At 39.0% G+C, this 27,879-nt stretch overlaps 2 protein-coding genes and 1 long non-coding RNA gene across 14 annotated transcripts in view; 1 reads left to right on the top strand and 2 right to left on the bottom strand.

Annotated features, from left to right (window-relative positions):
- Positions 1 to 318: 318 nt before the first annotated feature.
- TCF24 (transcription factor 24) lies at positions 319 to 9,568 on the bottom strand. The gene is made up of 3 exons (XM_023648505.2): positions 9,294 to 9,568; positions 8,281 to 8,693; positions 319 to 2,766 (listed from the first exon to the last, which is right to left on the bottom strand). Exons 2-3 carry the CDS (start codon positions 8,668 to 8,670, stop codon positions 2,653 to 2,655), a joined length of 504 nt encoding a protein of 167 aa, XP_023504273.1. The 5' UTR covers positions 8,671 to 8,693; positions 9,294 to 9,568; the 3' UTR covers positions 319 to 2,652.
- Positions 9,569 to 9,684: 116 nt separating this feature from the next.
- Positions 9,685 to 27,879, top strand: part of LOC111774931 (uncharacterized) — a 65,096-nt gene continuing 46,901 nt past the window's right edge. For both annotated transcript variants that reach the window (XR_011421560.1, XR_002810270.2), the window contains exons 1-2: positions 9,685 to 9,956; positions 26,549 to 26,655. This is a non-coding gene — a long non-coding RNA (uncharacterized lncRNA). The remainder of the gene's footprint in view (positions 9,957 to 26,548; positions 26,656 to 27,879) is intronic.
- Positions 10,853 to 27,879, bottom strand: part of PPP1R42 (protein phosphatase 1 regulatory subunit 42) — a 44,250-nt gene continuing 27,223 nt past the window's right edge. For 5 of the 11 annotated variants that reach the window (XM_014727983.3, XM_014727984.3, XM_023648501.2 and 2 more), the window contains 3 exons: positions 27,614 to 27,731; positions 23,545 to 23,746; positions 10,853 to 10,972 (listed from right to left, as the gene is read on the bottom strand). In XM_014727983.3, the coding sequence (XP_014583469.1) occupies positions 23,592 to 23,746; positions 27,614 to 27,731 (273 nt within the window). In that variant the 3' untranslated portion in view covers positions 10,853 to 10,972; positions 23,545 to 23,591. The remainder of the gene's footprint in view (positions 10,973 to 23,544; positions 23,747 to 27,613; positions 27,732 to 27,879) is intronic. The other 6 variants (XM_070222181.1, XM_070222183.1, XM_023648503.2 and 3 more) reach the window with 3 other exon arrangements.

Raw genomic sequence — 27,879 nt, 5'->3', positions numbered from 1 at the left:
TGCTGGAACTGGCTACGCCTCTAAAAAGGCATTTCCTTATCCTCCCAAATTATCATTATAGGAGATTTTTAAATGTATGTCATATCACTGAGAGAGTGAGTGAATTGACAGAAATTTAACTGAGGATTTCCTTTGTAGATTACGGAAAAATGCTGTGATCCAAATATACCCTTTTCCCAGTCCTTTTATATACTCCATGAAGGACAGCATGGTGAAGAAACCAATGCCAAGTAGGTATCTATCTTCTGAAAAGATTTTCAAATGCACTTTCAGTTTTTGTTAAATATCCAGACACAGAGGCAAATTTAACAGACTAAATTAATTTTCAGATTAGTGCTTTATTTTATTTTAGTAAAACACCTTTTCCTGACCATGCACCACTAATTAAAACAGCATACTCCTTTGAACCTTTGGGTGAAAATATGCAATTTCTCCTTTAAGATTTTCCAACCTACCAAAAGCTGTTGGAATATTTAGCATTTTAATAAAATGTCATGAAAACATATGACAGAAATATACTTCTTTGGCATTAAAACATTTGTAACTGGACAAGAAGAAATAAAAAGTAATACTGTCAAAAGCAAAGTTTAACTAACTACTTAACAGGATGATTTAGAAAAGTCGATAATTCATTCAACAAAAATCATTTTTCCCCAATTAAACACTTTAAAAACTGTAGCCAAATAGATTATTAGCAAGAAAACCAATTTTCTTAAATTCTTGCTATCAAATTTAGTGTTTACAGTTCATTTTCAGGTAACTTTAAAAAAGTTCTGATTTAATTCCTTAAGGTAAAAGATTATTCTTGGCACTTTTTATGCCAATAACTTATAATAGCGAATGGCTGAATCCACATTTCAATTTACTTTTTATTCCTTTCAATGTTATATGAGTGGGGTAAATATATTCACCAATATTCAAATGTACAAACATTTGTGCTACATATTAATACATAGACAGCTCTTATTGTATGCCTTTTCTTTCAAAGAAATGCTTGGGTCACATTACAAGGAGTATATTCACATTAAAATAAAAATTACAAACTAGCCATCAGATATGAGCCAAAACATGGCCACGTTCGCTGAATCAACCGAATGACAGCGTTTGCCTTCAAACGGTCTTTTACTTCATTTCATTGCCAAAAGCTGGAAGAAGAGTGAGGTGAGGAGAAAATAAAATGGCAGTTCAACTGCTATACTAATTCAACCAAGTCCATTAATATACTTCCTATTTGCTAATTTTGGATCACATTCAGCAACTTTAAAACTGTGGATTATTGAGAAATAAATGAACTTTACAGTTGGAAACGGGAAGTAAAGATGGAGGAGAAAAACAAGAAAGGGAGATAAAGAATCTAAGTCAGCAAAGACATGACAAAAGAGACTGATGATTTCTTTTGCACCCTGTTGTTTTGAGATCCAGTGCGTTCCCTGAGAAACACCTCTGCTTCACGGCTAGAACCCCCAAGCTCCTGTTGAAAACTGAAACCAAGTGTGCACTCAGGCAGAACAGCTGCTCCCTGGGCACATGATGTGCAGGGTGGCGGGAGAGGCCCACGGCAGAGGGCCTTCCCTGATTGTAGGTTCAAATTAGGGCAGATTCAGGGGGGTCTGCTCTGGCCTAATGAATCTCAGGATGGCCGCTCTGTCCTCAGACTCGCTCAAGGTGCAGATCAGTGCCAGAATTCCCAAATCAGAGGACTGCCCCCATTTCATAATGGCTAAGAAGGTAGATTGTGAACAGCAATTGACAAGGGGAGAGGAGCCTGGCCAGAGCTGCGACTATGAGGCTCACAAGGGCTTCACTCAAGGGCCCGGAGAGGCCTGAACATGCCACTCTCTCTCTGGTGGCTGCAGCTGCACCTGCTCACCTAGTCCACGACCTGAAAGAGAGTGGGGTGAATATGGAGTGACCAGGGAGGACGCCCCCAGCTCCTGTTCACACTGGACTGTAGGGATTCCCAATGCCTTCCACAACTTAGAAACATAGTAAGATATTTAACAATCCTCTAGGAAGGTGGCCAAGCCCTGGTTTATGAAGCAAACCATTTCTAACACTCCAAACCAGTTTTCTAAGAGGGAAAATTAACTAGTTATAGAAGTTACTGCATCATCACATTACTTCAACAGTCTTTTCACACATATTCAGTTAAAACTGAATAAATGATCTCACCTCTTCCAAGTGAAATGGCTTCCTAGACCAACTTTAAGCACAGACTGGTTTTCACAAAAACGAAATACTGGTGTATTACAAACACAGCTTTTATTTTTTTAAACTAGGCAGACTGAATTGATAGATATTAGCTTTCCAGTTTGTAACGGATACACTACAGAAAATGTGTGTATTCTCTGAATATATACACAATTGTTTGCTTTTGTGTGTCTTTCCCTTTTTTCCCGATAGTTTCTTCTGCACTATATAGTAGTGACTGTCTCTCACACTGAGTAGATGAGCTGGGTGTTTTATGCAAGACTGATTATTTCATTCCACATTTGTTTAGATTAGACAAGTAAATCTAAACACCCAACTATGGATTCATATGTAAACTTTCAGAAATGACGTTTGTTATGTCTGATGCAATAAATATAGAATGATTTCATACTATTTAAAAACAATAGACACTACTTTTTACCAGCGCCATCAGGGGAGAGCCTAAGGCTGTGAATCTGTTGGAGTATTGCCATGATTTGCTTTTTCTCCAGAGACAGAATGCTTCAGAAACTGACCAGTAGCACCAATGTATAATCTTGATCGCATGGGCCATTTCTGAAAAAGAATATTTAAACAAGAATCCAAAAGTTAGTATCTATGACAGATATAATCTGAAGTAATAATATTAAAAATTCCAAATACCTCAATGCAAATGCAATATTATGTAGCTAGTAACAACTGTAATTATGGGGCCTAAGGAACATGAAAAAATGCTTATTAATGCTAACAATAAAAGTAAAAATATACCCAGACTTTGATTATAATTGTATAAAATAATATGTGTGCATGTGAACAAGAACTGCAAGAAATCATGGAGAACGAATATAGTTAACAGTAGGAAAATATATCTACCCGTAACGTTTTAACTTCAAACTAAACCCAACACAAAATTAAGCCTAAAACAAGATCCCTGGCTTTAAAGATATTATGAAAAGGTATACACGGTAAGTATTATGTGTCTACACTTGTCAAAGAACTACAATGAAGAGTGACTAATTCAACTATCCAAACATTTTATCTAGCTAAAAGCAGTATCTGAAAGTTTCAAATGTTAGAATGTTTGGTGTTATATAGATAGAACATCCAGATTAAATGTCTGGATGTATTGGCATCACACAGCTCTAACCTTTCACTAATCATCATATTTATATTCTGATTGTGACTTTTCTAAATTCATCTTTATAATACACAACCTCTCAAACAATATAATTTATTGCCAAATAGGCATGACGACGAAAAAATGTACTACATATATAGTACTTTCAGAATGAACATTTTTTGGGGGGAGGGGGAGCATATAATCAATTTAGTTCTAATTTCCTTGGAATACTAATCGGAGAATTGCTCCTTTTTGTTTATACAAAGGTAAGTCTTCAGACTAAGTGCAACTCTCAAAGGTCAGCAATGGGGTTCCCCACACTCTTCAGAGAGCAAATGCTGCTGTGAGCAGCAGGCTATCTCATCAGCAAACACTCACAGGCAGACTGCTGCTTACACAGCACCACGGAATGTTCTTAAATGCATGGCAGATAACTTGCAGTGTTCAAAAAGAGGTACAATTACTAACAATCCAAAGACCATGAGAGTTCTGGGTTCTCAGCCCAAGCTGCATATTAGAATCACACCAAGAGTTTTAAAAAATACTGATGGCCAAGTCATATTCCAGACCAATTAAATCAGAATGGACCTCTTTTTCAGAAGTGGTTAGAGCATAAGGTAGTCAGATCTTACCTGGAGTAACATAAGCCTTCACTGTACTTCCCAATACAGTTACTGTCACCCAAACTGGTTTTCCAGGGGTAAAACGTAGCCATAAGGAACAGAAGTAGGCATGTGATATTATCTGGAAAGTTTCTGTTCTTAGCAACCAACAAAAATCCAACATTTATGCCTCCAGATGTGATAAGTAAATTTGCTTTCATGCAACATAGGTCATTTAAGAGTCCTAAATTCAGATCATTCTGCTGGGAATCTACACTTTAAACATAGATAAAATATAAAATTTGTGTTTAAAATGATCCACTCCTATATAACTTTCTTATAAATAACTTTGTATTTTACGTGTGATACAGTAATAAGACTGACACTTATTTTTGCAAATCTATTTCATGGTTTTTTTTTTTTTTACTTTCTTTTGCTTGTTTGTTTTTTGAGGAAGATTAGCCCTGAGCTAACACCTGCTTCCAATCCTCCTCTTTTTGCTGAGGAAGACTGACCCTGAGCTAACATCCATGCCCATCTTCTTCTATTCTCTATTTGGGACGCTTGCCACAGCATGGCTTGACGAGCAGTGGTAAGCCTGCATCCGGGATCCGAACTGGTGAACCATGGGCCGCCGAAGTGGAACATGCAAACTTAACCGCTGGGCCACTGGGCTGGCCTCATTTTTTTTTTTTTAAATCACCGATGTGCATTCTTATGCATTCTGGGTGTATTACTGTAACTGGTCCTGTTCTTGGGATCCCTGCCATGGACTGGTAACCTAAAGTGTTTTAGAAACTAGCATGGGGTTCTTCCAACATGTCAGGACCTGCATCGGTAGATCAGGTTTAAATCCTGCACTATATTGAAGAATCCAGTGCCATAATGCTACGGTATGAAGTGAATGTTTGTGTCCCCCCAAAAGTGCTATATTGATATTCTCACCCTCAATGTGATGGTATTTGGGGAGGTAATTAGGGCTTGATGAGGTCATTAGGGTGGGTCCCTCATGATAGGATTAGTGGCCTTTTAAGAAGAGGAAGAGAGCGCTCCTCTTTTTTGAGAAAGAGACATCGGCCAACTGCAAGACAGGAAGAAGACAGCTCTCACCAGGGATGAACTGGCAGGCACCTTGATCTTGGACTTTCCAGCCTCCAGAACAATGAGACAATAAATTTCTGTTGCTTAAGCCACCGAGTCTGTGGTATTTTTTTACTGTAGCCTGAGAAGACTAATATGTGTAGTGAATAGTGTGGTCAATTTCAAGTGCAGAATTTTTGGCAGAGTATAAAACAGTGTTTTTCAATCTTTTAAACTCCTGCACCATTTTCATGAGCATTAAAAAATCTCATGCTCAAACTTCAAATGTAATTTGAGAATTCTATGTGAATTAAATACATCTAAAAACAAGTAGAACCAAAATACTACTGAATGCTTCCTTGTAGTTCTGACACGTGCTACCTGGGTTCCACTGTATTGAGAATCACTTGAAATTATGCAGCCAAGCATAGAGACAAATGAAGGCATCTGTTCCTTAAATCCTTGCTAGTAGACAAGTAATTAATGAAGCAAACTTAAAAATGTCTATGTGGATTTTTGCCTCATGTTTCATGGACTTAATAAAATTTTCCTTTTTAATAACTTTGTACCCTTGGATTTTCAAAAAGGCTTCTAATGATTTTATTCAACTGAATTTAATATAGACACATAAATAGTTTTAAGAGTCAGAAATAAAAATGTAAATAAAATACTGGTTAGGTTGCATGTCAGCATCATTCCAAAAAGGCCAGCTGACTGTTTTACATTTCAGTTTTCAATGGTCTGTTTTAGCATTGTGTACATTAACACAATTCTGACCTCTACTTTACTAAAAAGGTATATTTAAAATTATGTAGTTTCATTAGGCTTAGAACAGTCTAGGAAGCATATCATTAACAAGAACTGAAGACCTTAAAAATGCACTCTTGGTTTTTGGAGTCGACCCCCAAAATAATAAAATCTTGTATTTATTTTTAAAACTATTGTTTACCTATATTATCAACGATTCTCAAAGGGTTATGCAATTAATAAAGTCATCTGTACTTTTCTCCCAATGTAAGAATTTGAAATATACCCCTGTTCTCTTGGAGAATCACTGCCCTTTGGGACACTGGTGCTGATCAGAATCATTCACATCTCAAAGGGATAAAAACTGCTGTTTTAGACTATGCCTCAGGATCCCAGGCTCTTAAACCTTTCCGTTTCATTTGAGATACTCTTAATGTAAATCCCCAACAATGCTAAATGCCCAATGCTGATAACAAGGACCAATGATTCAAAATCATGTTCTTCAGATATTGGTTAATGGATCCTTGATCATCAAAGTAAGACTTAGTAACACTTTATTGTAAGGCAGAAAAAGTCATTTTGGAACACTTTTTAACTAAGGGTTACAACACCTTTAGTTAACAAAAAAATCAGAATATTTTTATTCCTTTTGCATTAATCAAAGATAGACTTAATATTTAAGCATTTTGGTAGTGTCTGTAAAATAATGTGTTACAGGTGATTTCAATCAAGTATATAAAATCTTTTTCCTCTGAGCCTCCACTGCGCCTGGTTATAAGCTATCCGATGGCACATACAACATTCTCCCTTAAGTTCTGTTATTTGTATTTTTGTCTTTGTCTTTATTATGTGTTCATTTATGGCAGAGATTGAGCCTTATCCTTCATCATATTCACTCTCCTAACACTGCTTTGTACACAGTAAGTACTCAGTAAATGATTTTAAAACAGAAAAGTCACTTGTTCAACCACCATCAATTTCATGTTTAACAGGTAATCTTTGACTTTATTTCATTATCCCTAGAGTTGTCTTTTAAAATCAAAATAATTGATTCAGAGGACAAATGAGATTTAATTTTTCTTAAAAGAGTTCTAAGACTACAAAAATATTTAGTATGTGAATCAAGTGCAAAACAACTCTTGTTAAGCTTATTGTTACATGAAAATTATGGTTCTAAAATTATCCTTCAAAAAAGCACTGCAGAAACTAACGTGAAAAACAACTTGATTCCTCATCTGAATTGTATCTTCCATAAAGAGGCATTTAACAGATGCTTTTTGTATTAAAGTCTACCTAAAGTTAAAACAAATGTTCTTAGAGTATATGAGAAATGTGAATCAAAAGGAATCTAATATTAATAATATATTTGAATAACAATCTAATGTACACTATAATATAAAACCCCTTAAATTTTGTTAAACCTCATCACAGAATTTTAAGTTCAGTTAATATTAGAGGGTGTGCTTTACTGCATTTCAATATGATTATTCAATAATTTATTGAACATGGATATATTTAAGGCTGTCCTAATTCTGTATTTGTGTATGTGTGGCAAAATTCTTCAGAATGGTGGAACTAAAACTTTGAAAATTTAGGTTTAGAAAATATAAGGAAGACGATGCGTTTTGAACAGAAAGCCAGACCAATGTCGGATTTCAAAGCAATTAAATCTAGGAGAAAAGGACGATGCAGAGTCTAAATACTGCAATACAGGTAATAAATCATAATCATACACAAAATATTAAATGAAAACCCTGATCATTCTACCTACACGTAATGTAAAAAGATTATACAAAATGGATTATTCTCTTGGTTAATAACATTACCGAATTTGAAATATAGTATTTAATCAGCTCACTCAACATATATGCCAAGCTATTATGAAAATTACATAAACACATTGTAGTTTTTCTAACATTCTTGGTAGCTGTCTAGTCCACGATAATTAACCTTTATTTAAAAGGATTGAAAATTTACTCAATGGAGATACAGAACGGTCTCATTTCGTTCTTACTAGTTTCACAAAAAAACTTTCAGCAGTGGTTTCCTAGCATTACTTAGGGGCAGATAATCCCATCACTGCATTTAATTCTTGAGACTTTTCAAACATCTGCTAAAAACCACAACGGAAGCATAATTACGTAAATTAAAAACACTTAAAAACTCTCAAAGGCTCATAAATGTAACTCTGTACTAAAAATTCCCAGGACGTGCAACGAAGCATCGCACCAGGCACCCTCCCAGAAACTTCTCACCTAGGAAGGGCATCCTTTGGCTGCCTCCTATAGGTGGCGTGAGACACCCCTACCCAAGCCACCCCAGGTTTAACCTCACTCCCTGCGAACAGTTAAGCAGCAGCTTTTTGCACTGGGAACCTGGCTACCGGTGCCCTGGCCAAGCTCCTTCTTCAGATGTTTCCCGCCTCACCCCCAGGGAGTGCAGGGGTGAGAACTTGGTGGCATCGGAGCAAGCGGTGGCAGATCGGGCGGGTCAAGGTGCCCTGCTCCCGGCCACAGATCCGCAGTGCGCCCTACCGCCTACCTTAACAGGGTGCAGGTAGCCGTCGCCGCGCAGGGCGCCAAGCCCGGAGTCGGCAGGAGCCTCGGCGTCGTCCTGCAGGCTGCGGGTGAGGTGCGCGATGTAGGTGGTGGCCAGCAGCAGCACGTCCAGCTTGGACAGCTTGGTGTCGGGCGGCACCGACGGCAGCGTGCGCTGCAGCTCCAGGAAGGCGTGCCGCAGGGTCTGCACGCGGCTGCGCTCCCGCGCCGCGTTCGCTGCCGCCGGCCGCCCGCCCCCCGCGCGAGCACCGCCGCCGGGGCCCGCCGGCCCCGGCCCGGTCCGCCCCGGGCTGGAGTCGCAGGTGGCGGCAGCCGGGGGCGAGGACTCGTTGCTGGCGACCAGGGGGCTGCCCGCGGGGCCGCCGCGGTCCATGGCAGCTTCCCGAGCCGCGCGCCCTGCAAAGGACCGAAGGCGCGGTGAGGCCGGGGCGCCGGGCGGGCTGACGCCGGGGAGGCTGACCTCGCTCCCCGGGCGCCGGCCCGGCCGTCCGACGTGGCTCGGGGCGTTCTCAGACAGGAGTCCGTTCGGACTGGGGCGCGGCTGCCTCCGGGCGTCTGGGGAGAGTTGTGGGGCCTGAGGGTTCCGGGGCTGCTCAGAGGGCTGAGCAGCGGCGCGGTGCCCGTTTTACTTTTCGCGGACAAATTAAGCGAAAGGGCTACTGTGCAGGGGAAGGAAGATTTCGGAAGCACAGCTCCGGTTCGGAACTTCTTCGCGCTTCCAGAACGTTATCCGGCCAGTCCCGCAGGGAAGACGGTGCGGGTCATTCTCACCGAGCGTGGCGGGAAGCCCTGGCCTCGCCATGGCCCGTGGTGCCCACGCCGGCCGCCCTCGCACCATTCGCTCTCGAGGCCTGGGACCCCGGGGCGACGCGGGAGCCCAGGGTGGTTTCTGTGGGAGGAGTCGGGGGCCCCTGGCCTCACCTCAGACCGAGGCACCCGCTCCCCCTCCGGGCCCGGGGACCGCGCAGCGCCGCGGGGATCAGGCCGTGCCCTCACCTCTCCTAGAGCGGCCGTGTGGGGCTCGGCTCCGCTGCGCGAGCGGGCGAGGAGCGTCGAGCCGGGTCTGCGTGGCCAGGGCCGCGCCGGTCACACCATCCTGGTCTAGCCGAAGTCGACGGCCGCTTCCAGCCCTGGCTGGGCCCGCCTTTTACGCGGCCGTCCCCACGGCCAGGCGTGATGCGGGCCAAGCTCGGTGTCCGGCACGGCAAGCAGGACAGGCCCAGGTCCGCACCCACTGGAGGGGCTGCCCCAGGCTGCGGCCTCGCGATGCCGCCCCCTCTGTCGCGGGAGAGTCATTAATCACACCGTCCGGTGGGCGGGGCCAGGGGCGGGGCGTCCTCCCAGCCCCGCCCCCGCCCTAGTCCAGTTTACCCCCGCGCGGGACTCCGAGCGCAGTACGTCGAGCGCCCGCGGGGCTGCCGGCCGCGGCGGCCCGGAGCTGGGGTTCTGGCTCTGGGACCCCCCAGCTTGGCCTCCCGAGTTACCTCACTTTGCTGCCGCCGTGCCGCCTCGGGCGCAGTCTGAGCTCGGTCGCCTTCATGGCAGCAGCTTGCGCCCGAGCTGAGGCGGGAACGCTGCCGTCTTGTTGAGCGTGACTTAATTTTTGTGAGGAACTGCGGAGTGTGCCGCGTCGAAGCGCTGCCCTTTTACTACCGCCAGGTAAATGTTTCCTGCTGTCCTCAGCGCTGAAAGCAGCTGCCCCTCCGCCCCGGGACTCCGGGACGAGCTGGCCTGCACCCCTTGGCTGCTCGCACCGTCTGTGCTCCTTTCGGAGGTGCCCCAAACCAGAGTGAACGGCCCTGGGACGGCGGGCGCCTATCCCCGGCCGGGGACCCTGCCTGCCGCCTCCGCTGCCCCGCGGGGCCCCCGCTTTGTTTCATTATTTGGCTCCGTCGCCTGCGGTGGTTTGCGCTGGTGGGCCCCGGGCCGCCCCCGCCGCCGCCGGCAGAGGGCGAGTCCGGGTGCGCGCGCGAGCTTCCAGCGACGGAACCGGCTTAGCCTGGACGCAAGGCCCGCGATTCGAAGAGCGGGACGTTTTAAAATCTTCTTTGGGGTCAAGACTATATCAAATTTAGAATGTCGTTGATGAAACTGCTCTTGTGTATGCGACATAATTTCGTAGTTTACAGTAGATTTTTGAACTGGACCTACCAAGTAGCACATAGTAATGGTGGCCCTGTGTTTAAATGTCGTTCCACACCGTAGGTGTGTTAGTGAATCACAGTAATCCTCAGGCTTTCGTCTCCCTTCCCCTTCAGTAACTAAGTAGATTTACACTTGAGAAAGGAGCGCACCAAAATGCCATTGGTTCCAAAAAGGATTGCTTTCTTTTGGTGAACGAGAAAGCACATCTTCATCTTTATTTTCCCAGTAAGTTGTATGTAATGAGGATAAAGCGAGTGGAAATCAGTGTTTCAGATTCCATAAAGAAGCAAATCAAACAAGAACTTAAAAGTTTTTCTTATACGTGTCATGAGATAGCATAAAGCTAAAACCACACAAAAGATGGTGTTGCCTAGTACTATAAAGCTAAAAAATCAGACGTTTCACATCACTTAAGACTGAATTTACTCGTTTATTACAAATTTTCTTTTACTTTTGGGTTATGGAGGCGGGGAGGTTCACGTAGGTCATTTTTTGTCAACAAGCTTTCAGATTCCTTCAGAGAGAGAGTCCTGTATTAATAGAGGGAAAAAAAGCAGTAAGTTATTTCAAAAATGAAAGTTATCCAAAACAGGTAGCAAACATATAGAATCTAGGACACAATAAACAGTAGTAAAGGCTAATGATTAGTCACCAAACTGTGTGAATCTTCCCAGGTTTTAAAGGAAGCAGAAACATAAAGGTTTTCCCCCTGGGATAGGGAAGAATGTGGAAAATCCGTGAGTTGAGAGAGGTGTGGAAATAAGAATATCGAAGAGAAGGTGGGCCAGGACTAGAACGAGGCAAATTAGGTGCCTAAGGCGCCTTAAATTTTGCACCCGTGGCGTCTCACGCGCCTCACTGTAGCCTCGCCCTCTAGAGTCTGCTGTTGCTGGGGGAGGCGGGGTGGAGGTAGGGAAGCCACAGAGGCTCTTCCCTGCTAACGGGGGCCGGCCGGTGGCCAGCTGTGGTGCCCAGCAGTCAGGTTGGAAAGAAGGGACTGATGTAACAAGACCCACCACCGCCAGCCACCCCCTTGTCCTATCTGCTGCCTCTCCAAGCAGCCTCTCTGAATCCTCTGATGAATCTAGAGTAGTCCCAGTTCCTGCAAGAAACCAGTATTTGCAGTTAAATTCAAAATAGAAGAAGAAAATCTTAAGATTTTCATAATCACATAAATTATTACCTTATTTAACCCTTTATATGTGCTAAGTGCTTTATGGAAAAGCAGTGTTTCTTCTTCAGTCTTTACAAAAACCTTTTGAGCATTTTACATTTGTGAAAATAAAGATTAGAGGGATTAAGTAACTTGTCCCACGTCACACAGCTACTAAGTGGCAGAGACAGGATTCAAGCCAGGCAGATTCAGCCTAACACTTGTGCTCTTTACCATACTATTCTACGTAATATTTGTAGAGTTCCTCATAATTTGCAAAACATTTTTTGTATCTATTATCTTAATAAAGAGCTTACTTTAACTTAACTCCCTATTAACAATCCAAATAGTATTTTCATAATGTATCAGTCTTTGGAGTTCTTTTCTAGTCTTCCAGAAAGTATATGGCTTTAGAGTACTGTAGATTTTATTTTACTGAGTGCGGTGCAGGTCTTAAAATTATACTTGTCTTTTTTCTAAATATGTCAAATAATTTTTCATCTTAACTCATCTTTATTATGGAAAATGACCACACATATCAGTGAAGAAAATATTTGTTTTATATATATATATATAAAAGTAGGTTTTATATAATTGGTAGGTTTTTTTCACCTTTCACCTGTTTCTTTCATTGTTTAAATTAAGGTATAATTTACATAGTTAAATTCACTTTTTTGAGTATACAGTTCGGCAAGTTTTGATAAACATATTCAGTCAGGTAACCACTACCACAATAAAGATATGCAACATTTCATCACCTCCCAAAATTCCCTTGTGCTGACCTTTTGTAGTCAACCTCTAGTCCTTGGCAACTACTGATGTTTTCTGTCTCTATAGTTTTGCCTTTGCCAGAATACCATAGAATCATCCAGTGTGCAGCCTTTAAGTCTGGCTTCTTGTGTTTAGCATAATTCTTATGGGATCCATTCATGTTTCGTGTATCACTAGTTCATTCCTTTTTATTGGTGAGTAGTATTCCATTGTATGGATGTAGTACACTTTGTTAATCCATTCCCCAGTTGAGACACCTTTGGGGCTTCCAGTTTTTGGTGATTGTGAATAAAGCACTGTAAATATTTGGGTACAGATTTTTGTGTGAGTATAGGTTTTCGTTTCTTGGGAAGATTCCTAGGACTGGGACTGCTAGAAGTGGTAAGAATATGTTTAACTTTATAAAATTAGGTCAGACTATTTTCCAAAGCGGCTGTACTATTTTTGCATTCCCACCAGTAGTGCATAAGAGTTCCAATTACTCCATATCCTTGCTAGCATTACCAGATTTTTTCTTTCTATCCATTTTAATAGATATTTTTTTAAGAAAAAGAAATTGTTCCAATGTTTTAAAATCAGGTGATTTCACAATCTAGATATCTCACTTGCCAGCTAGTCTGATTTCTCTAGTTCAGCATGTCTGCCTGGCTACACTGTTTTGGAGCTGCATAGCTGTAGTTGCTTTTAGTTGGACATGTGCTCTCCACTTCACCTCAATCACATTCTCACTTGCTTCCCTCACTTACTTTAGCTATGCCTGAAGGGGTTTTTGAGACCTCCTTGGAGAAGAGTTGAGAGCTTGACTTTGGAGTCAATGACCTGATTCAAGTCCCAGCTCTGTCTTATGGCAACCGCGTGACTTTGGGCCACTCTGACTGGGCCTCTCCAATGCTCATTTTCCTCATCCATAAAATGGATCTGATAGTGTTCTTATCTCAAAGGGTTCTACTGTTTTTTAAAAATTTGTTTGGTTGGGGTTGGCCTCATGACCTACTGGTTAAGTTTGGTCTGCTCTGCTTCAGAGGCCTGGGTTTGGTTCTGGGGTGCAGACCTACACTACGTGTTGGCAACCCACAGACAAAACAGAGGAAGACTGGCACAGATGTTAGCTCAGGGTGAATCTTCCTCAAGCAAACAACAAAAAGGGGAAGACTGGCAACAGATTTAGCTCAGGGCAAATCTTCCTCAGCAAAAAAAAGCTGAAAAAAATTGGGGTAATGAAGATTCAACTTTCAAAGTAGACTTTTTTCTCGTGAGGAAGATTAGCCCTGAGCTAAAGTCTGTGCCAGTCTTCCTCCACTTTATATGTGGGTCACTGCCACAGCATGGCTGACAAGTGGTGTAGGTTTGCACCTGGGATCCGAACCCATGAACCCAGGCTGCCGAAGCAGAGTGTGCCGAACTTAACCACTACACCACAGGGCCAGCCCCAAAAGTAGACATTTTAAAATGGAAAATACCTAATATAATTCTTTTAAATTAGATCTTACATAACTCTTGTTCACAGAGTAAGCCATTAATAGTTGAGACTAGAGGTCACAAAAGCTAGCTTAGACTGTTCTAAAAACATGTTATGTTGCTTACAACTATTACTTGGTTTTGAAGGGAGGGTATCCTAATTTCACAAGGGTTCTTTGGGAACTGCAAATAAAAATGTTAGTATTATACCTACATTACTGATACATATAAGTTTATTTTGCATATAAAATTAATTAGAGGTTAGGTTTAACAAAGCAAAATTAAAGGCATTTAGAGCTATGCAAATGAGTTAATATAAGATCATCCCAGAGTTTTGTGTTTGTTTTTGTTTTGAGGAAGATTAGCTCTGAGCTAACATCTGCTGCCAATCCTCCTCTTTTTTGCTGAGGAAGATTGGCTGTGAGCTAACATCTGCGCCCATCTTCCTCTACTTTATATGTGGGACGCCTGCCACAGCATGGCTTTGATAAGCGGTGCGTAGGTCTGTGCTCAGGATCCGAACCAGCAAACCCTGTACCACCAAAGTGGAACACGCTAACTTAACTGCTACGCCACCAGGCCAACCTCCATCCCTGACTTTTGTGACTAAAAGTGTTATCTAAGTTTTAAAAATTCTTCTTGAAGCACATAGGAAATCTGTTGTTGTTACAACTGTTCAAACATAACCTTAACAGTGGTGACAGCAAGTTATTTTTACTGTTATTAACTTTCACTTTTTATCTCAAAGAAATCTAATGCTTCCATATTCTAACTAAAGATAGTAGGTATTTTATAAATAAATAACATACAGTGAACATTTCCTGTGAATTTTAGGTTCCAGAGATTCATATTCCTCAATTATCTGAAACTAAGGGCATTCTAACCCAGCTAGAAGTTATTTTGACATTAACAAAAGAGATGGATTGATTCTATTGACAGTGCTTACGCTTGAAAGATAGTTAAATAATCAAGTAACAATTTCCTTTTTTCATTGTACAGTGTTGTACAGTATTCTCTGTGGATCTTATTTACAATATATAAATGCATTTAATGTCTTTTAAAATTACTAAAGCTCAAGCACCTCCTAGCATGTTTGAAAAGAGAGGAAACATCTGTCAGAAGTATTTACTGTGACAAACACAGAAAGAAGCAATAGTGTGTACATTTTCCTGTTTAATACCATATTGTTTTTAATTGAACAGTGAAGGCATTTGTTCAGAATCAGCCTTTAAATAAAAAATAGTTTCAAACTAATCTTTAATTAAAGTGTACATTGATAGTATCAGGTTCAGTTTGAGGGTCAAAAACAACGTCAATGAGTCTGACTTTTTCCTCCCTGTAGGGAAGGGCAGGCTTGTGTAAATATACATGAGTACAGACTGCATGCTTTTATAAAGGAGGTGGAAAATGTTCCCCTGTCATTGGACAGATGTTGCTTCACTGTGTTCCACATAGGATACAGGCACAGCTCCCAACGTGCAGAACCTTAAAGGAGTGTGGGGCACATACTTTTAGCATTTTAGAAGAAGCCCTCTAAGCTCCTTTCCACCTCTGAGCAGGTTCCCCACCTCGCATATTAAATGTAGACTACAGGGGACTGGTCTGCTGATGCCAGCTCATTCTTCCCCTTGAAGTAAGGGAAGGAGTTGCTTTAATCAGACATTTAGAAACCAAGAATCTGTTCTTTGTGTTTGGGCTGGATATTTTGTTTTTAATTCTTTACTGACTTTCTAGCTTTATTCTCATTATCTCTTAGCTTTATGCTAAATTAGTAAAATGTTAGAAGTGGGCACACCCTAAAAATCTACATCAAGAGCTTAATGAAATTCCATAATATATGTGGTCATCTTTTATTAAAGAGAGGTGGAACTGATATCCCCATTTAAGAAGACAAATCTTTTGCAATACCAAGGTGATATTTTGGCATGCCCTCTGTAAAAATGTTACCTGAGGAAATAAAAAACATTTAAAACAAAATATTTATGTAATTTTTCACATTATAAAACTGAAGACTCAAGATTGAACATAATCAACTTCACTGACAGTGGCAAAAGCAGGACATTCTGTATATTCTTCTCACAGGAACCCCTCTATTCTGCTGGCTTCTTTTGAGGTAGCCTGTCTTTGCAGTATGTAGTAATTAAAAATGTATTTAACTTTGTATTTAGTGTGCGTAGTTAGGAAAATGAGGATAGAGTGATTATTTTTTGTTGTTTCTTCAGTGCTGTCCTAGTGATTAGAGCTTTGCTTGGTGCTGTAGAATATGTGGTATGTGTCTCAGCTCACAACTGATCTTAGCGTATGTGGCAATGTATAGAATTTACCAATATTGTTTTCTGAGGCTGTATCCATTTTTATTGTTTTATTTTCTACCTTGATGATATACTATCAAGACCTTTCAAAATGCTTGGCAAAGAAACAAAACTCAAGAACACTGTTGTGGAATTGACACCAGTTGTGTAAATTTTTAAGAAACTATCGGGGTGCTGTGGACAAACTGGCTAAGGTTTTGATGGTAATGACAATAGGCTTAAAATAAAAATTATAAAGTAAAGCAAACTCTCACACAGCTTCTGTTTTTTATGTGTGAATGGAAAGGAGGCAAGACTGAAACTAGGACTCCCTACATAGCCTTTCTCCTTTCTCCAAACGAAACATTTTCCAGACTCTCAGGACCCTCTCTCCCTTAAGCCTCCATCCTGGCAACCCTAAGCCACTCTTTACGGAATGGGTGGCACAGTGCAGCAGTGTTGTTCATGGGTCTCCTTCTGGTGAGCTCCATTAAGGAATCCTAAGTCACCATCCCTTGATTGGATCCTGCAAAGAGGGCCTCATGACAAACCCACCTTCAGCAGGCAGTTCTGGAAAAAGGAAATCTATTCCAAAGTGTGTTCACTGGCTCTGATTACTTTCTCAATGAAATATGCTATTGCCCTTCTTTATATTGTAATGACTACTATGATATGATTGGAAAGATCAATATAGCAATCATTGTATTGATTATAAATGAAAAAAAGTTTAATGTATAATTTATTGGATGTGTTAGGGTCTGGTTATAATGCCCAGAGCGCTTATCACACTATATAGTAATTATATTTGACTCTCCAACTAGTTTGTTGCAAGGTCTTTGAGATCAGGACTATCTCATTTGAGTTTTTATGTTCATATTGTCCAGCATATATCAGGTGCCTATTAGTTTCATGAATAAATGAAGTTATTTTCTAGTATGATTTATCTTTACATTGAAGCAATATCATCTTTTAAAACCAAAAAATCAATTTTCTTCTCATCAGGAGACTGATGATTTAGCTGATTCATATGGAGCTAAATTATGAGTCTATTCAAAGTTTAGAATAGTGATTCTTTTTTTTTCTGCTGAGGAACATCTGCTCTGAGCTAAATCTGTGCCAGTCTTCCTCTATTTCGTTTGTGGGTTGCCACCACAGCATGGCCGTCAACAAGTGGTATAGGTCTTTGCCTGGGAACTGAACCCAGGCTGCTGAAGTGGGGCACACCGAACTTTACCACTAGGCCATGGGGCCAGCCCATAGAATAGTGATTCTTAAACTATTTTTTGATCATAAACCCTTTTGAGATGCTAATGAAACTTCTAATGTTTCCTTCAGGGATGCCAGATTAAGAACCTTTCGTTTAGAGAAGTGGTGAAAGTAGCCTACCTCTGTAGTGTTCTGGGCTTCTCCTCCTTTCTGCCCCTAGATGCCCTTGTTATAGTCATCCACTCACTAGTGGACCACCTGTCATCAACAGGGCCTCAGGCTCCTTTGATATGATCCTTGCTCATTTAGATATCTTTACTTGCTCTTCTGGAATTTCCTGAGTCACCTGCCCTATGTCAGTGGGTGTATCTAGTTTATGACTCCCAGCTCTTCTGGAATCAACTCTTTCACCACAACTTTATGACTTTTTGGGCAGACCAACAATCAGCTTTTTTTTCGGGGCGGGGGGGGTGCACTGGGCCAAGAAGAAGTGAGAACAGAGAACTAAGAAACAGCTAGAGGGCCTCTCTTCCTCTGCTGTTGACAGTGAGGGTGTCCCATCCTCTAAAAAAGATAAATTTCATAAATATTTGAAAGAACCTATCCCATCTCATCAGTAATTTTAGGGTTATCTTCTTGGGAGCTTTCTGGAGATGGATTTCCATTTGCAAGATATCTCTGTATAGCAGAGAAAAAGACTGGTTTTGTCATATTTGTCTGTGGGTAATAAACAGGAACTATGTGATGCATTGTTTCAAAGTTACCTGTAGCATGCAAAGAATTAAAAGCATTCTGCTTTGAAGTGAAATAACTAAATTGTAAACATGGCAGATAACAGAATTGGACTATCTAAAATTATATTTTATGAAATAGAATTAAGTAATGTTAAATAGAGCCACAGTAAAACCAATAAAAATTAATATTCCAAGATAAAATTGCACAGACTTTCATATATAAAAACCTACACAGGAAAGTTTACGGTCAACTCTCAGAGTCAAATGGGTACACCAATATTAATATAAATGTTAACTGCCCTTGAATTTTGCTCTTCTGAGTTTATTTTTTCAGAGTGTTTAAGCTTTAGGGAGTAGATTAGTCAGGTATAGTTTTTGGAATATGTTCATACCTTTATTTCAGCACTTAACATTTCATGTTATTTCCCTGTTTACAGATCCTCCTCCCTTTCCAGCAGTGGGGACTGCCTTATTCACCTCTGATTCCCAATGCTTAGCATAGTCCTGGGCACGTTCAAGGTGCTCAATAAATGTTTCCATTGAAGCACTACAAAAATAAATGCTAAAAGATATGAATATGTTTTGGATTTTGTTAAAGTGTTTGATTTTTTTCAGTTTTGAATTATATAGTTATGTGCCTATATTTAGGACAAGATTTTTTTGTTTTGTTTTTGGTGAGGCGGATTGTCCCTGAGCTAACATATCTGTGCCAGTCTTTCTCTATTTTGTATGTCGGATGCTGCAAGAGCATGGCTTGATGAGCGATGTGTATCCATGCCCAGGATCCAAACCAGCGAACCCCAGGCCACCGGAGCAGGATGCGTGAACTTAACCACTATGCCACCAGACTGGCCCCAGGACAAGATTTTTTGTTATAAGATTCTTGAAGTCTGAAGTTGTAATCCCTGTAATCTTACCATAATCCCCAATAAGAGGTCCAAATTTACAGGGCTATCGGAAATATGTGAAAAGTTAGGAAATACAAAAATTACTATCTTCCTAAGAATTGCTGTTCACTTAACAATGTATTTGGTTGTACAGAGGTATCTTTAAAAGGTTCCTGTTACCTCTTCTAAAAACCTGGAAGATGTATTGTAGATTTAAAAAATACATTATATATTTTCTGGACTTTAATTCGTGCTTTCCATTTCTCTTGAGCAGTAATAACAGAGTCTTTGCATAAAGACCATAGTGTATGTTATTGGCCACATGCCTAAGGATAGAGTTATTGCATGTTATATATGTGTATTCCAGGGATGTCACTCGTTTTAAGCCTGAGAGACTCAGAACTGTGCCATTTGTTTGGATGGGGATGGCAAATGTGCAGGAGAGGGAGAAGGGTGTCTACAAGTAGCCAAGGGAGAACAACTAAGTACTCCTGAGAAACACTCAGATAATTTTCTAATTGACATTAGAATCTATTTTTCAATACAGTAAATCATGTTTATTTGAATACTTTTAAATTTTCAAAGTTCTTTCATAATATATTGTCCAATTTTTCTCCCTAATTCTTTTTTATTTATAAAAATTGTTTTCATATCACATATTTATACATGTGCAGATTTTCCTAAATTCCCACCAAACCAAAGTGACTTTCTAAGTAGAGAAGACATTATTGTCCTTATAGCCAAGCACAATTCAGCCAGTCATCGCTAGAGTGGTCACTAGAAGCCAAAGTGTTTCATGAAGTTAGATAACTTTGATTAATCACTGTGCTGCCTGCTATTGTTGTGACCTTAGACAAGTTATTTCACCTTTCTAAAACTCAGCTTTCTCATCTGCAAAATGGATATAATAATTATCTGCCCCACAGATTGTAATGATTAAATGCAATAACATGTATAAATATCTGAAATGTTTGGTACAGTAAATATTAGCTCTCTTCTTTCCTTGTCTCTTCTTCTTTCCCTTCTAGACTGGAGTGCTTTCCATTTTAAATTGTTAATGCTTATCATAATGGTAACTACAACAAGGTATGAAATGATGCTTCCATACTATAACATTCTATATGACTTTTAAAAAATATTGTGGTAAGAACACTTAACACGATATCTACCCTGTTAACAAATTTCTGACTGTTCAATAGACTGTGGTTGCCTATAGGTACAACTTTGTAGAGCAGATCTCTAGAGCTTATTCATCTTGCTTGACTGAAACTTTATGCTTGTTGATTAGTAACTTCCCATTTCCTCCTTCCCCCAGCCCCTTCAACCATCATTCCACTCTGATTCTATGAATTTGACTATTTTAGATACCTCGTATAAGTGGAATCATGCAGTATTTGTCTTTCTTTGACTACCTTATTTCATTTAGCATAATGCTTCAAAGTTCATCCATGTTGTCACCTATTGAAGAATTTCATTCTTTCTTTAAGGCTGAATATTATTCTACTGTGTGTATTTACTACATTTTCTTTATCCATTCATCTGTCAGTGGACATTTAGGTTGTTTCTACTTCTTGGCTATTGTGACTAGTACTGCATCAACATAGGAGTCTCTATCTTTGAGATCCTGATTTCAGTTCTTTTGATAAATACCCAGAAGTGGGATTGCTGGATCATATGGTAGTTCTATTTTTAATTTTTTGAGGCACTGCCATATTGTTTTTCCATAGTGGCAGCACCATTTTGCATTCCCACCAACAGTGCGTGAGGGTTCCAATTTCTCCACTTCCTCATCAACACTTCTTGTCTTTTGTTCTTTTGGTAATAGCCATCTTGACCAGTATGATGGGATATCTCATTGTGGTTTTGATTTGCATTTCCCTGATGATTAGGGTGTTGAGCGTTTTTTCAACCTGTTGGCCATCTGTATATCTTCTTTGGAGATATGTCTAAGTCTCTAGCCAATGTTTTAATCCAGTTATTAGGATTTTTTACTATTGAGTTGTTACTATTTTGGAGCTTAACCCCTTATCAGATATATGGTTTGCAGATATTTTCTCCCATTCTGTAGGTTGTCTTTTCACTTTGTTGATTGTTTCCTTTGCTGTGCAGAAGCTTTTTAGTTTGATGTAGACCCACTTGTTTACTTTTGTTTTTTTGCCTGTGCTTTTGATGACATATCCATGAAATCATTGCCAAAACCAATGTTATGAAGCTTTTCGCCTATGTTTTCTTCTAGGAGTTTTGGGTCTTATGTTCAAGCCTTCAATCCATTTTGAGTTGATTTTTGTGTATGTTGTAAGATAAGGGTCCAATCTGATTCTTTTGCACGTGGAATCCAGTTTTCCCAAGAACATTTGTTAAAGAGACAATCCTTTCTCCATTGTGTATTCTTGGCACCTTGTTGAAGATCAGTTAGTACCATTTATGTGTGGATTTATTTTTGACCTCTCTATTCTGTTCCATTAGTCTGTATGTCTATCTTATGCCAGTACCATATATATATATATATATATTTTTTTTTTTTGAGGAAGATTGGCCCTGAGCTAACATCTGTTGCCAATCTTCCTTTTTTTGTCCCTCCCCAAAGCCAAAGTACATAGTTGTCTACCCTAGTTGTGAGTCCTTCTAGTTCCTCTATGTGGGATGCCACCACAGCATGGCTTGATGAGTGGTGCTGTGTCCCTGCCCAGGATCTGAACCAGCAAACCTCGTGCCATGGAAGTGGAGCTCACAAACTTAACCACTACGCCCGCCCCAGGGCCGGCTCTGGTACTGTGTTGTTTGTTTGCCATAGCTTTGTAATATGCTTTGAAATCAGGAAGTGTGATGCCTCCCTCCAGCTTTGTTCTTTCTTCTCAAAGTTGATTTGGCTATTTATGGTGTTTTGTAGTTCCATATGAATTTTAGAGTTGTTTTTTCTATTTCTGTGAAAAATGCCATTGGGATTTTGAAAGGGATTACATTGAATCTGTAGGTCACTTTGGGTATTATGGAAATTTTACCAATATTAATTCTTCAAATCCATGAACACATGATGTCTTTCCATTCGTTGGTGTTTTAATTTCTTTCATCACTGTTTTGTAGTTTTCAATATAAAATTCTTTTACCTCCTTAGTTAAGTTTATTCCTAGATATTTTAATCTTTTTGGTGCTATTGTAAATGCGATTGTTTTCCTAATTTCCTTTTCAGATAGTTTGTTGTTAGTTATCTGTATGGCTTTACAGATTGTTTTTGTTAATTAGTTGGAATCACACTAGATTATAAAGAGATTAATAAGGATTTTATTGAGAAAATAAAATAGTGTAATTTTTAAAAATTGTAAACTTTAAGGCAATTATAATTATTATTTTGTTGAATTTCACTGGAAAAATTAAAAATTAATTGGTCTAATTGTCCCTGAATTAAGAAGAATTTCTGAAATCTATTAAGACAAAGGAAACTACCTTATGTTTAGAATAGGCTCAATTTTTGGGTGAGGGCTGGTGTTGAATTCTATGAGTACTTCAGTATTAACAAGGTACTTTGGCATCTTTGATGTAATACTGAAAATATGTAAAATATTGGAATTTTTACCCTGGGTTTAGTTCTACCCTTTGCAGCCAGCCAGGGATAAACACAGGAGGAGAAATGCCTTCTGTCCATTTTACAGGTTTCAGGTGTTGAGAAATTCACCTTGCCAACACAGTATCACTCATGGGTATACTGTCAGCTCACAAAGTCCCGTTCTTCAAAATGATTTTCCACAGTTCGTATTCAGTGGATACGATATGGCAGAATCCTCAGAACTCCATGCCTTTCCACCTCTGCTCCTCCTCACCCCAACCTGCTTGTCCTAGAGTGACAGAGCTCCTAGGATAGGCTATCCAAGCATAAAGCCTTACCATACTGCTCCAGTTTCCCTTTCGCTGTTCCCCTGGCTTAACCTCTTTCTATGCCCCCATCTTCTGTTAGCTGTGGAACAAAACCATTAGCATTCAAACACTCTCATGGAATGGAGGAAGGGGCTCATTCCAATGTTGGAGACTATAGAATCTGTGAAGAGTCAGTTTTAGGATGCTCCCCAATATGATAAAGATAATTGTTCTACATTACATTTAGCTACATTTAGTTGCATTAGTTAGGCAAGGGAGGTTGGCATGTCCTTTGTAGCACAACCTTAGGCATATTATAATCAACACATTCAGGTATTGTGGTGTGTACATAAGAAGGGACAGACCACAGAGTATAGGCCACAGATGTGGTTGTGATACATTTTAATTTTCTATCATGATGAAAAATATGATTTTCGTACTGTTGCTAAACAATATACTAGTGACTTAGGTTGCACAGTTTACATAGCTGATAGTTGTTTCACTATTCACATAACGAATATCATGCACTTTTGCCAGATATAAAATTACATATTTTCCCCCACTCTCCTGGCTCTATGTTTACATCACTGACACAGTCATACTCAGTATGAACCAAAACAGCTTTTGTTGACAGTGGCTACCATTTTCATATATAAACATTGCAGGTAATATTTACTAGGAATTATGTTTATCTTTATGCACAACTAAGTAAATTTTAAAAAATCTAAACAAAAACCCCTTATTTCTTGCCTTTTTTTGTTGAGTAGAATATTGCCTCTGCTGGTAGAAGTGGTCAGCTAATGAATAACAGCCTGCTTACTTGTGTATGAGTTACTTGCCTCCTCGTTTTTACTGTTCCTTTTCTTGCTGATTTTCCTGGCATCTTTGGATGCTTTCCAATTCATTAGGAATTGTCTTTCCATATTTTTAATTTCTTTTCCATCAAGAAATTCTAGAGAAAAACATATGTTAAAAAATACTATATGTAAATATAAATATATAGGTAAAATATATATACTTCTGATTTAGGGCAGATGAATTTAAGTTACATCATAGGTTAAAATAAATTTCTTCTTAAAATACCTTATTACACAACCTCTTTTTTTTTTTTTTTGGTGAGGAAGATTAGTCTTGAGCTAACATCTGTGCCAGTCTTTCTCTATTTTCTATGTGGGTTGCTACCACGGCATGGCTGACAAGTAGTGTAGGCCCATGCCCAGGATCCGAACCTGGGCCACCGAAGCAGTGTGTGCCAAACTTAACCACTATGCCACAGGGTCGGCCCCATAACTTCTGTATTTTTGTTGAGCTTTTATTTATTTTTAATTACTTTTTTCTGACTTCAAAAAGAATATGTTTTTATTATGAACGACTGGAACATAATGGAAAAAACATAAAAAGACTCCGTAATTATTATCCATACCTCTCCTTCCCATCACTGTCAAAGATAATCATTGTAAACAATTTGATGTATGGTCCCTTTAGGGCCATATATAAATTATATTGTTATTTTTAAAAACAAAATTTTGTCATACTCAACAAAAATTAAATATTATCTATTTATTTAAATAATATTATGATTATTCTTAGGAAAAAGCAAAATATATTTTATGTTAAAGTGAATAAGAAGTTTTATATATGTAACTTGATATTTTAAAAGCACTTACAACATAAATAATGCTTATTATATCCTAGGACATAAAATAATAGGAACAACCCACATAGCTAGCCTCTCGGTTCTGTGAAGTGAGCTTTAAGCTATCTTTACATTTTGTTCCTTTAAAAAAGTTTTGAAAATTGAGCTTCCTAAATTACGCAAATAACTTTTTGTATGTTGTAAGATATATGGAAAATCCAAAAAAAATTGGAAAAAAAACCACTTAACATTGCCTGTATTTCACAACCAGAAGTAGTCATTGAAAACCATTGATAACACTTTAGTATATTTCTTAGCTTGTTTTGTTTTCTGTGTATGTATGTGTGAATATTTATGTATATTATATAAAATTGGAATTCTCTATTTATAGAGTATTCTGCATCCTACTTTTTAATATTTTATTGTGAGCATTTTACCATGTCTTTCTTTAAATACAACTTTTTATGGCTGATATGGATAAACTATAAAATATTGAACTACTCCCTTATTATATGATATTTTATATTAACTTTTTAAGCATATGAATACTGGTGGCCTTCATTTAATAAAAAGACTATCTTTTCTAACAAAGTTTGCTGTATAGTAGTTTTTAAAATTAAATATATATTTTCTCTCATCATCCATATAATGTCTTCCTCTGGATCCCAGAATGTAGAAAGGATGTAGTAAAACTTTTTAGATCATATTCTTACAGGGAAAATGATAATATCCTGATAAAATATTAATTGTACTACTGAAAGTATAACATTGCCACTTAAATATGATCCATATTACTGTTATACCCAAAGTAAAAAATAAAGTGATGAGACTGGAAATACAAACTAGAACCATAAACTGTAGAAGTAAAATTGTGTCCATATCTTGTCTCATATACTTATTTTAACTGAGTAATAGCACTCTCCAAATTGTATTTTAAGAAATTGGCTACATGTCTTATCATCAAACATCTTAGTACTTATAACTTTACAGTAAAGGTTATTCTCTTATGCTCAGTTTTCCCAACCACTTATATTTGTTGATATCTTTCCAGATCTGTTTTATTAATAATTGTATAATTTCTTAATATATTTTTGGATATGATATGTGTAAATCAATCATATTTTAAAACATCTGTCGTAAAGATAACAAATGAAAAAATCCAAGTCTCTTACCATAATCCCTTTTTCCTTAGGTTTATGTCCCAAACAGAGCTGAGAAATGACTAGGAGACTATGCCTCAGTAAACCTGATTCCATCTTGTTTTTAGATCTTATTTGAGGTTGTTAGGTTATAGAAGTGGTTCAGGAGGGGAAGCCAGGTAAGGGATACAAGATCAGAGACCTATGAGAGTTGTTTTAATGAATTGCTGTCAACACAAAATTTGCTTCCACTCATGCTCAGTAAACCAAATGTGTGGATTTTCGTTCTATTTGGTGACTTCATTCTATTGGTTACAAGACATAGAATGGCTTCCCATAGTCCTTCTTACTGGGACAACAGTAAACCTGGCCCTCAGTTACCTCTGTGTTTTTTGGTTTTGCATTTAGGAAGAAGGAAATGAGAATAAGCTAAGCTAAAATCAAAGAGAATTTGTTATATGTATGCATATTTTCTTTTTTTCTTTTCTTTTTTTTTTTTTTTGAGGAAGATTAGCCCTGAGTTAAGTACTGCCAGTCCTCCTCTTTTTGCTGAGGAAGCCTGGCCCTGAGCTAACATCGTGCCCATCTTCCTCTACTTTATATGTGGGACGCCTACTACAGCATGGCATGCCAAGCAGCGCCATGTCCGTACCTGGGATCCGAACCAGTGAACCCTGGGCCGCCAAGAAGCAGAACATGTGAACTTCACCACTGCACCACCGGGCCGGCCCCTGTATGCATATTTTCTATATGCATGGACAGAAAAAGACTGAAAGGACGTATGCTAAGGTGTTAACAGCAGATTTATGGTGGGGTTATGAATGATATTTATTTTATTTTCTATATTTTCTGCATTCTCTATAAGAAGTATGTGTTAATTTTATAATCATAAAATATGTTATAGAAAAGATTTTTTAAAAACTTTGAATAAATCCTCTTTATTTGGAAATCAGTATACTTATTTCCACGTCTTTTACAGTGTTACCTACAGTACTCTATCATGAGAAATGTTTCCAGAAATGGTTCCGTGAACATCAGAAGGTTCTTAATCGTCAAACATTAATTGTATTTACTTTGCTTCCTAAGGTAAGTAGACGAATACATTTGTGTGTGGTGGGCAGAGAGGTGAGGAGATGGAGTTGGGGCGGGTGCATAGCAGAATGATCTGTAGAGCTTTTTAAAAATATACATGACTGTTCTCCCTGTGTATTCTCTGTTCCCTACCCTTGGCTGGTGGGGTAAAATCGGGGCAGGGTGTGACCCTCACATGAGTATTTTGAAAAATCACCTTGAATTTTTCTGGTATGCCCTCTGTCCACCCCTCTCTCCTCGAAGAGAACCACTGCACTAGCATTATGATTAATCAAGGTTTACTAGAGTTATGAGCTTTGAAATGGTTTTTATACCTAAGTACAGCATGTCACAGAAGTTCTGATACAGTAAATTCTCTCACAAATCTCCTTTGTGAGAGGGCAGTGCCTGTCTCTGATGCTGTGTACCTTGGTCTCTATTGAAGTGCTTTGCTCCATTTCCCCCAGCTTAGTGCATATTCAGGAATGTTATTATTTGTAAGGTCTCAGAAAGGGACTCCCCATCCTGCTCTCCTTTCAAATTAAAGGGACTCCTATATGTTCTTAGGGTACCATTAGTGTCAAGCAATGAAAACCTTGATCAATTTTATCTACAGAACCAAGAGGTAAAGAGTCTCTCGGGATCTTCAGAGGATTTGTGCCAGTGAAAGTTTGGCAAAAGGTCACCAAATTCTATGTGTTTATGACTAACCATTTTTGTTGGTAACAGCTACATTTTCTTTTTAGAGAATTATCTGATGCCTTAATTAATTATTTTTGCACAGCAAATTTTTTCATGCTTTATTTCTGTTTTAACTTTTGCTCTTATTCAAAAATATCCAATTTGAAGTTGACCATTTTCATAGATCCAGATGTCATATTTATATGTCTGAAGGCTTGCTAATAAATTAACTAAAAAGTTAACCAAGTCTCTTTCTCTAAGAAAATTATATTAAAATAATGTAAATGTGTACCCAGTGATTTGGACACCAATATCAGTCTGTCTCTGTATTTTGGTCTGAGACAAACAGGATTTCCATTTAGATCCATTTTCCATAGCTTTATCAACTTGTTCAGTAAAAACTCCAGATCCTATAATTAGAGAAGAAAAAGCATAAGTATTTCATAATTATCAATATTTCTTTCATGTCATTTAACTGTTTTTAAAGGTAATTACTGCTTTTCATGGAGTTCTAGCTCAGTGCCAGGTACTTAGAAAGTGTACAATAAATATTTTTTG

This window comes from Equus caballus, chromosome 9, assembly GCF_041296265.1.
Source record: "Equus caballus isolate H_3958 breed thoroughbred chromosome 9, TB-T2T, whole genome shotgun sequence".
Classification (NCBI taxonomy): Eukaryota; Metazoa; Chordata; class Mammalia; order Perissodactyla; family Equidae; genus Equus; species Equus caballus.
The sequence above is the reverse complement of the archived record's forward strand: the minus strand, read 5'-3'. Positions and strand labels throughout refer to the sequence as shown.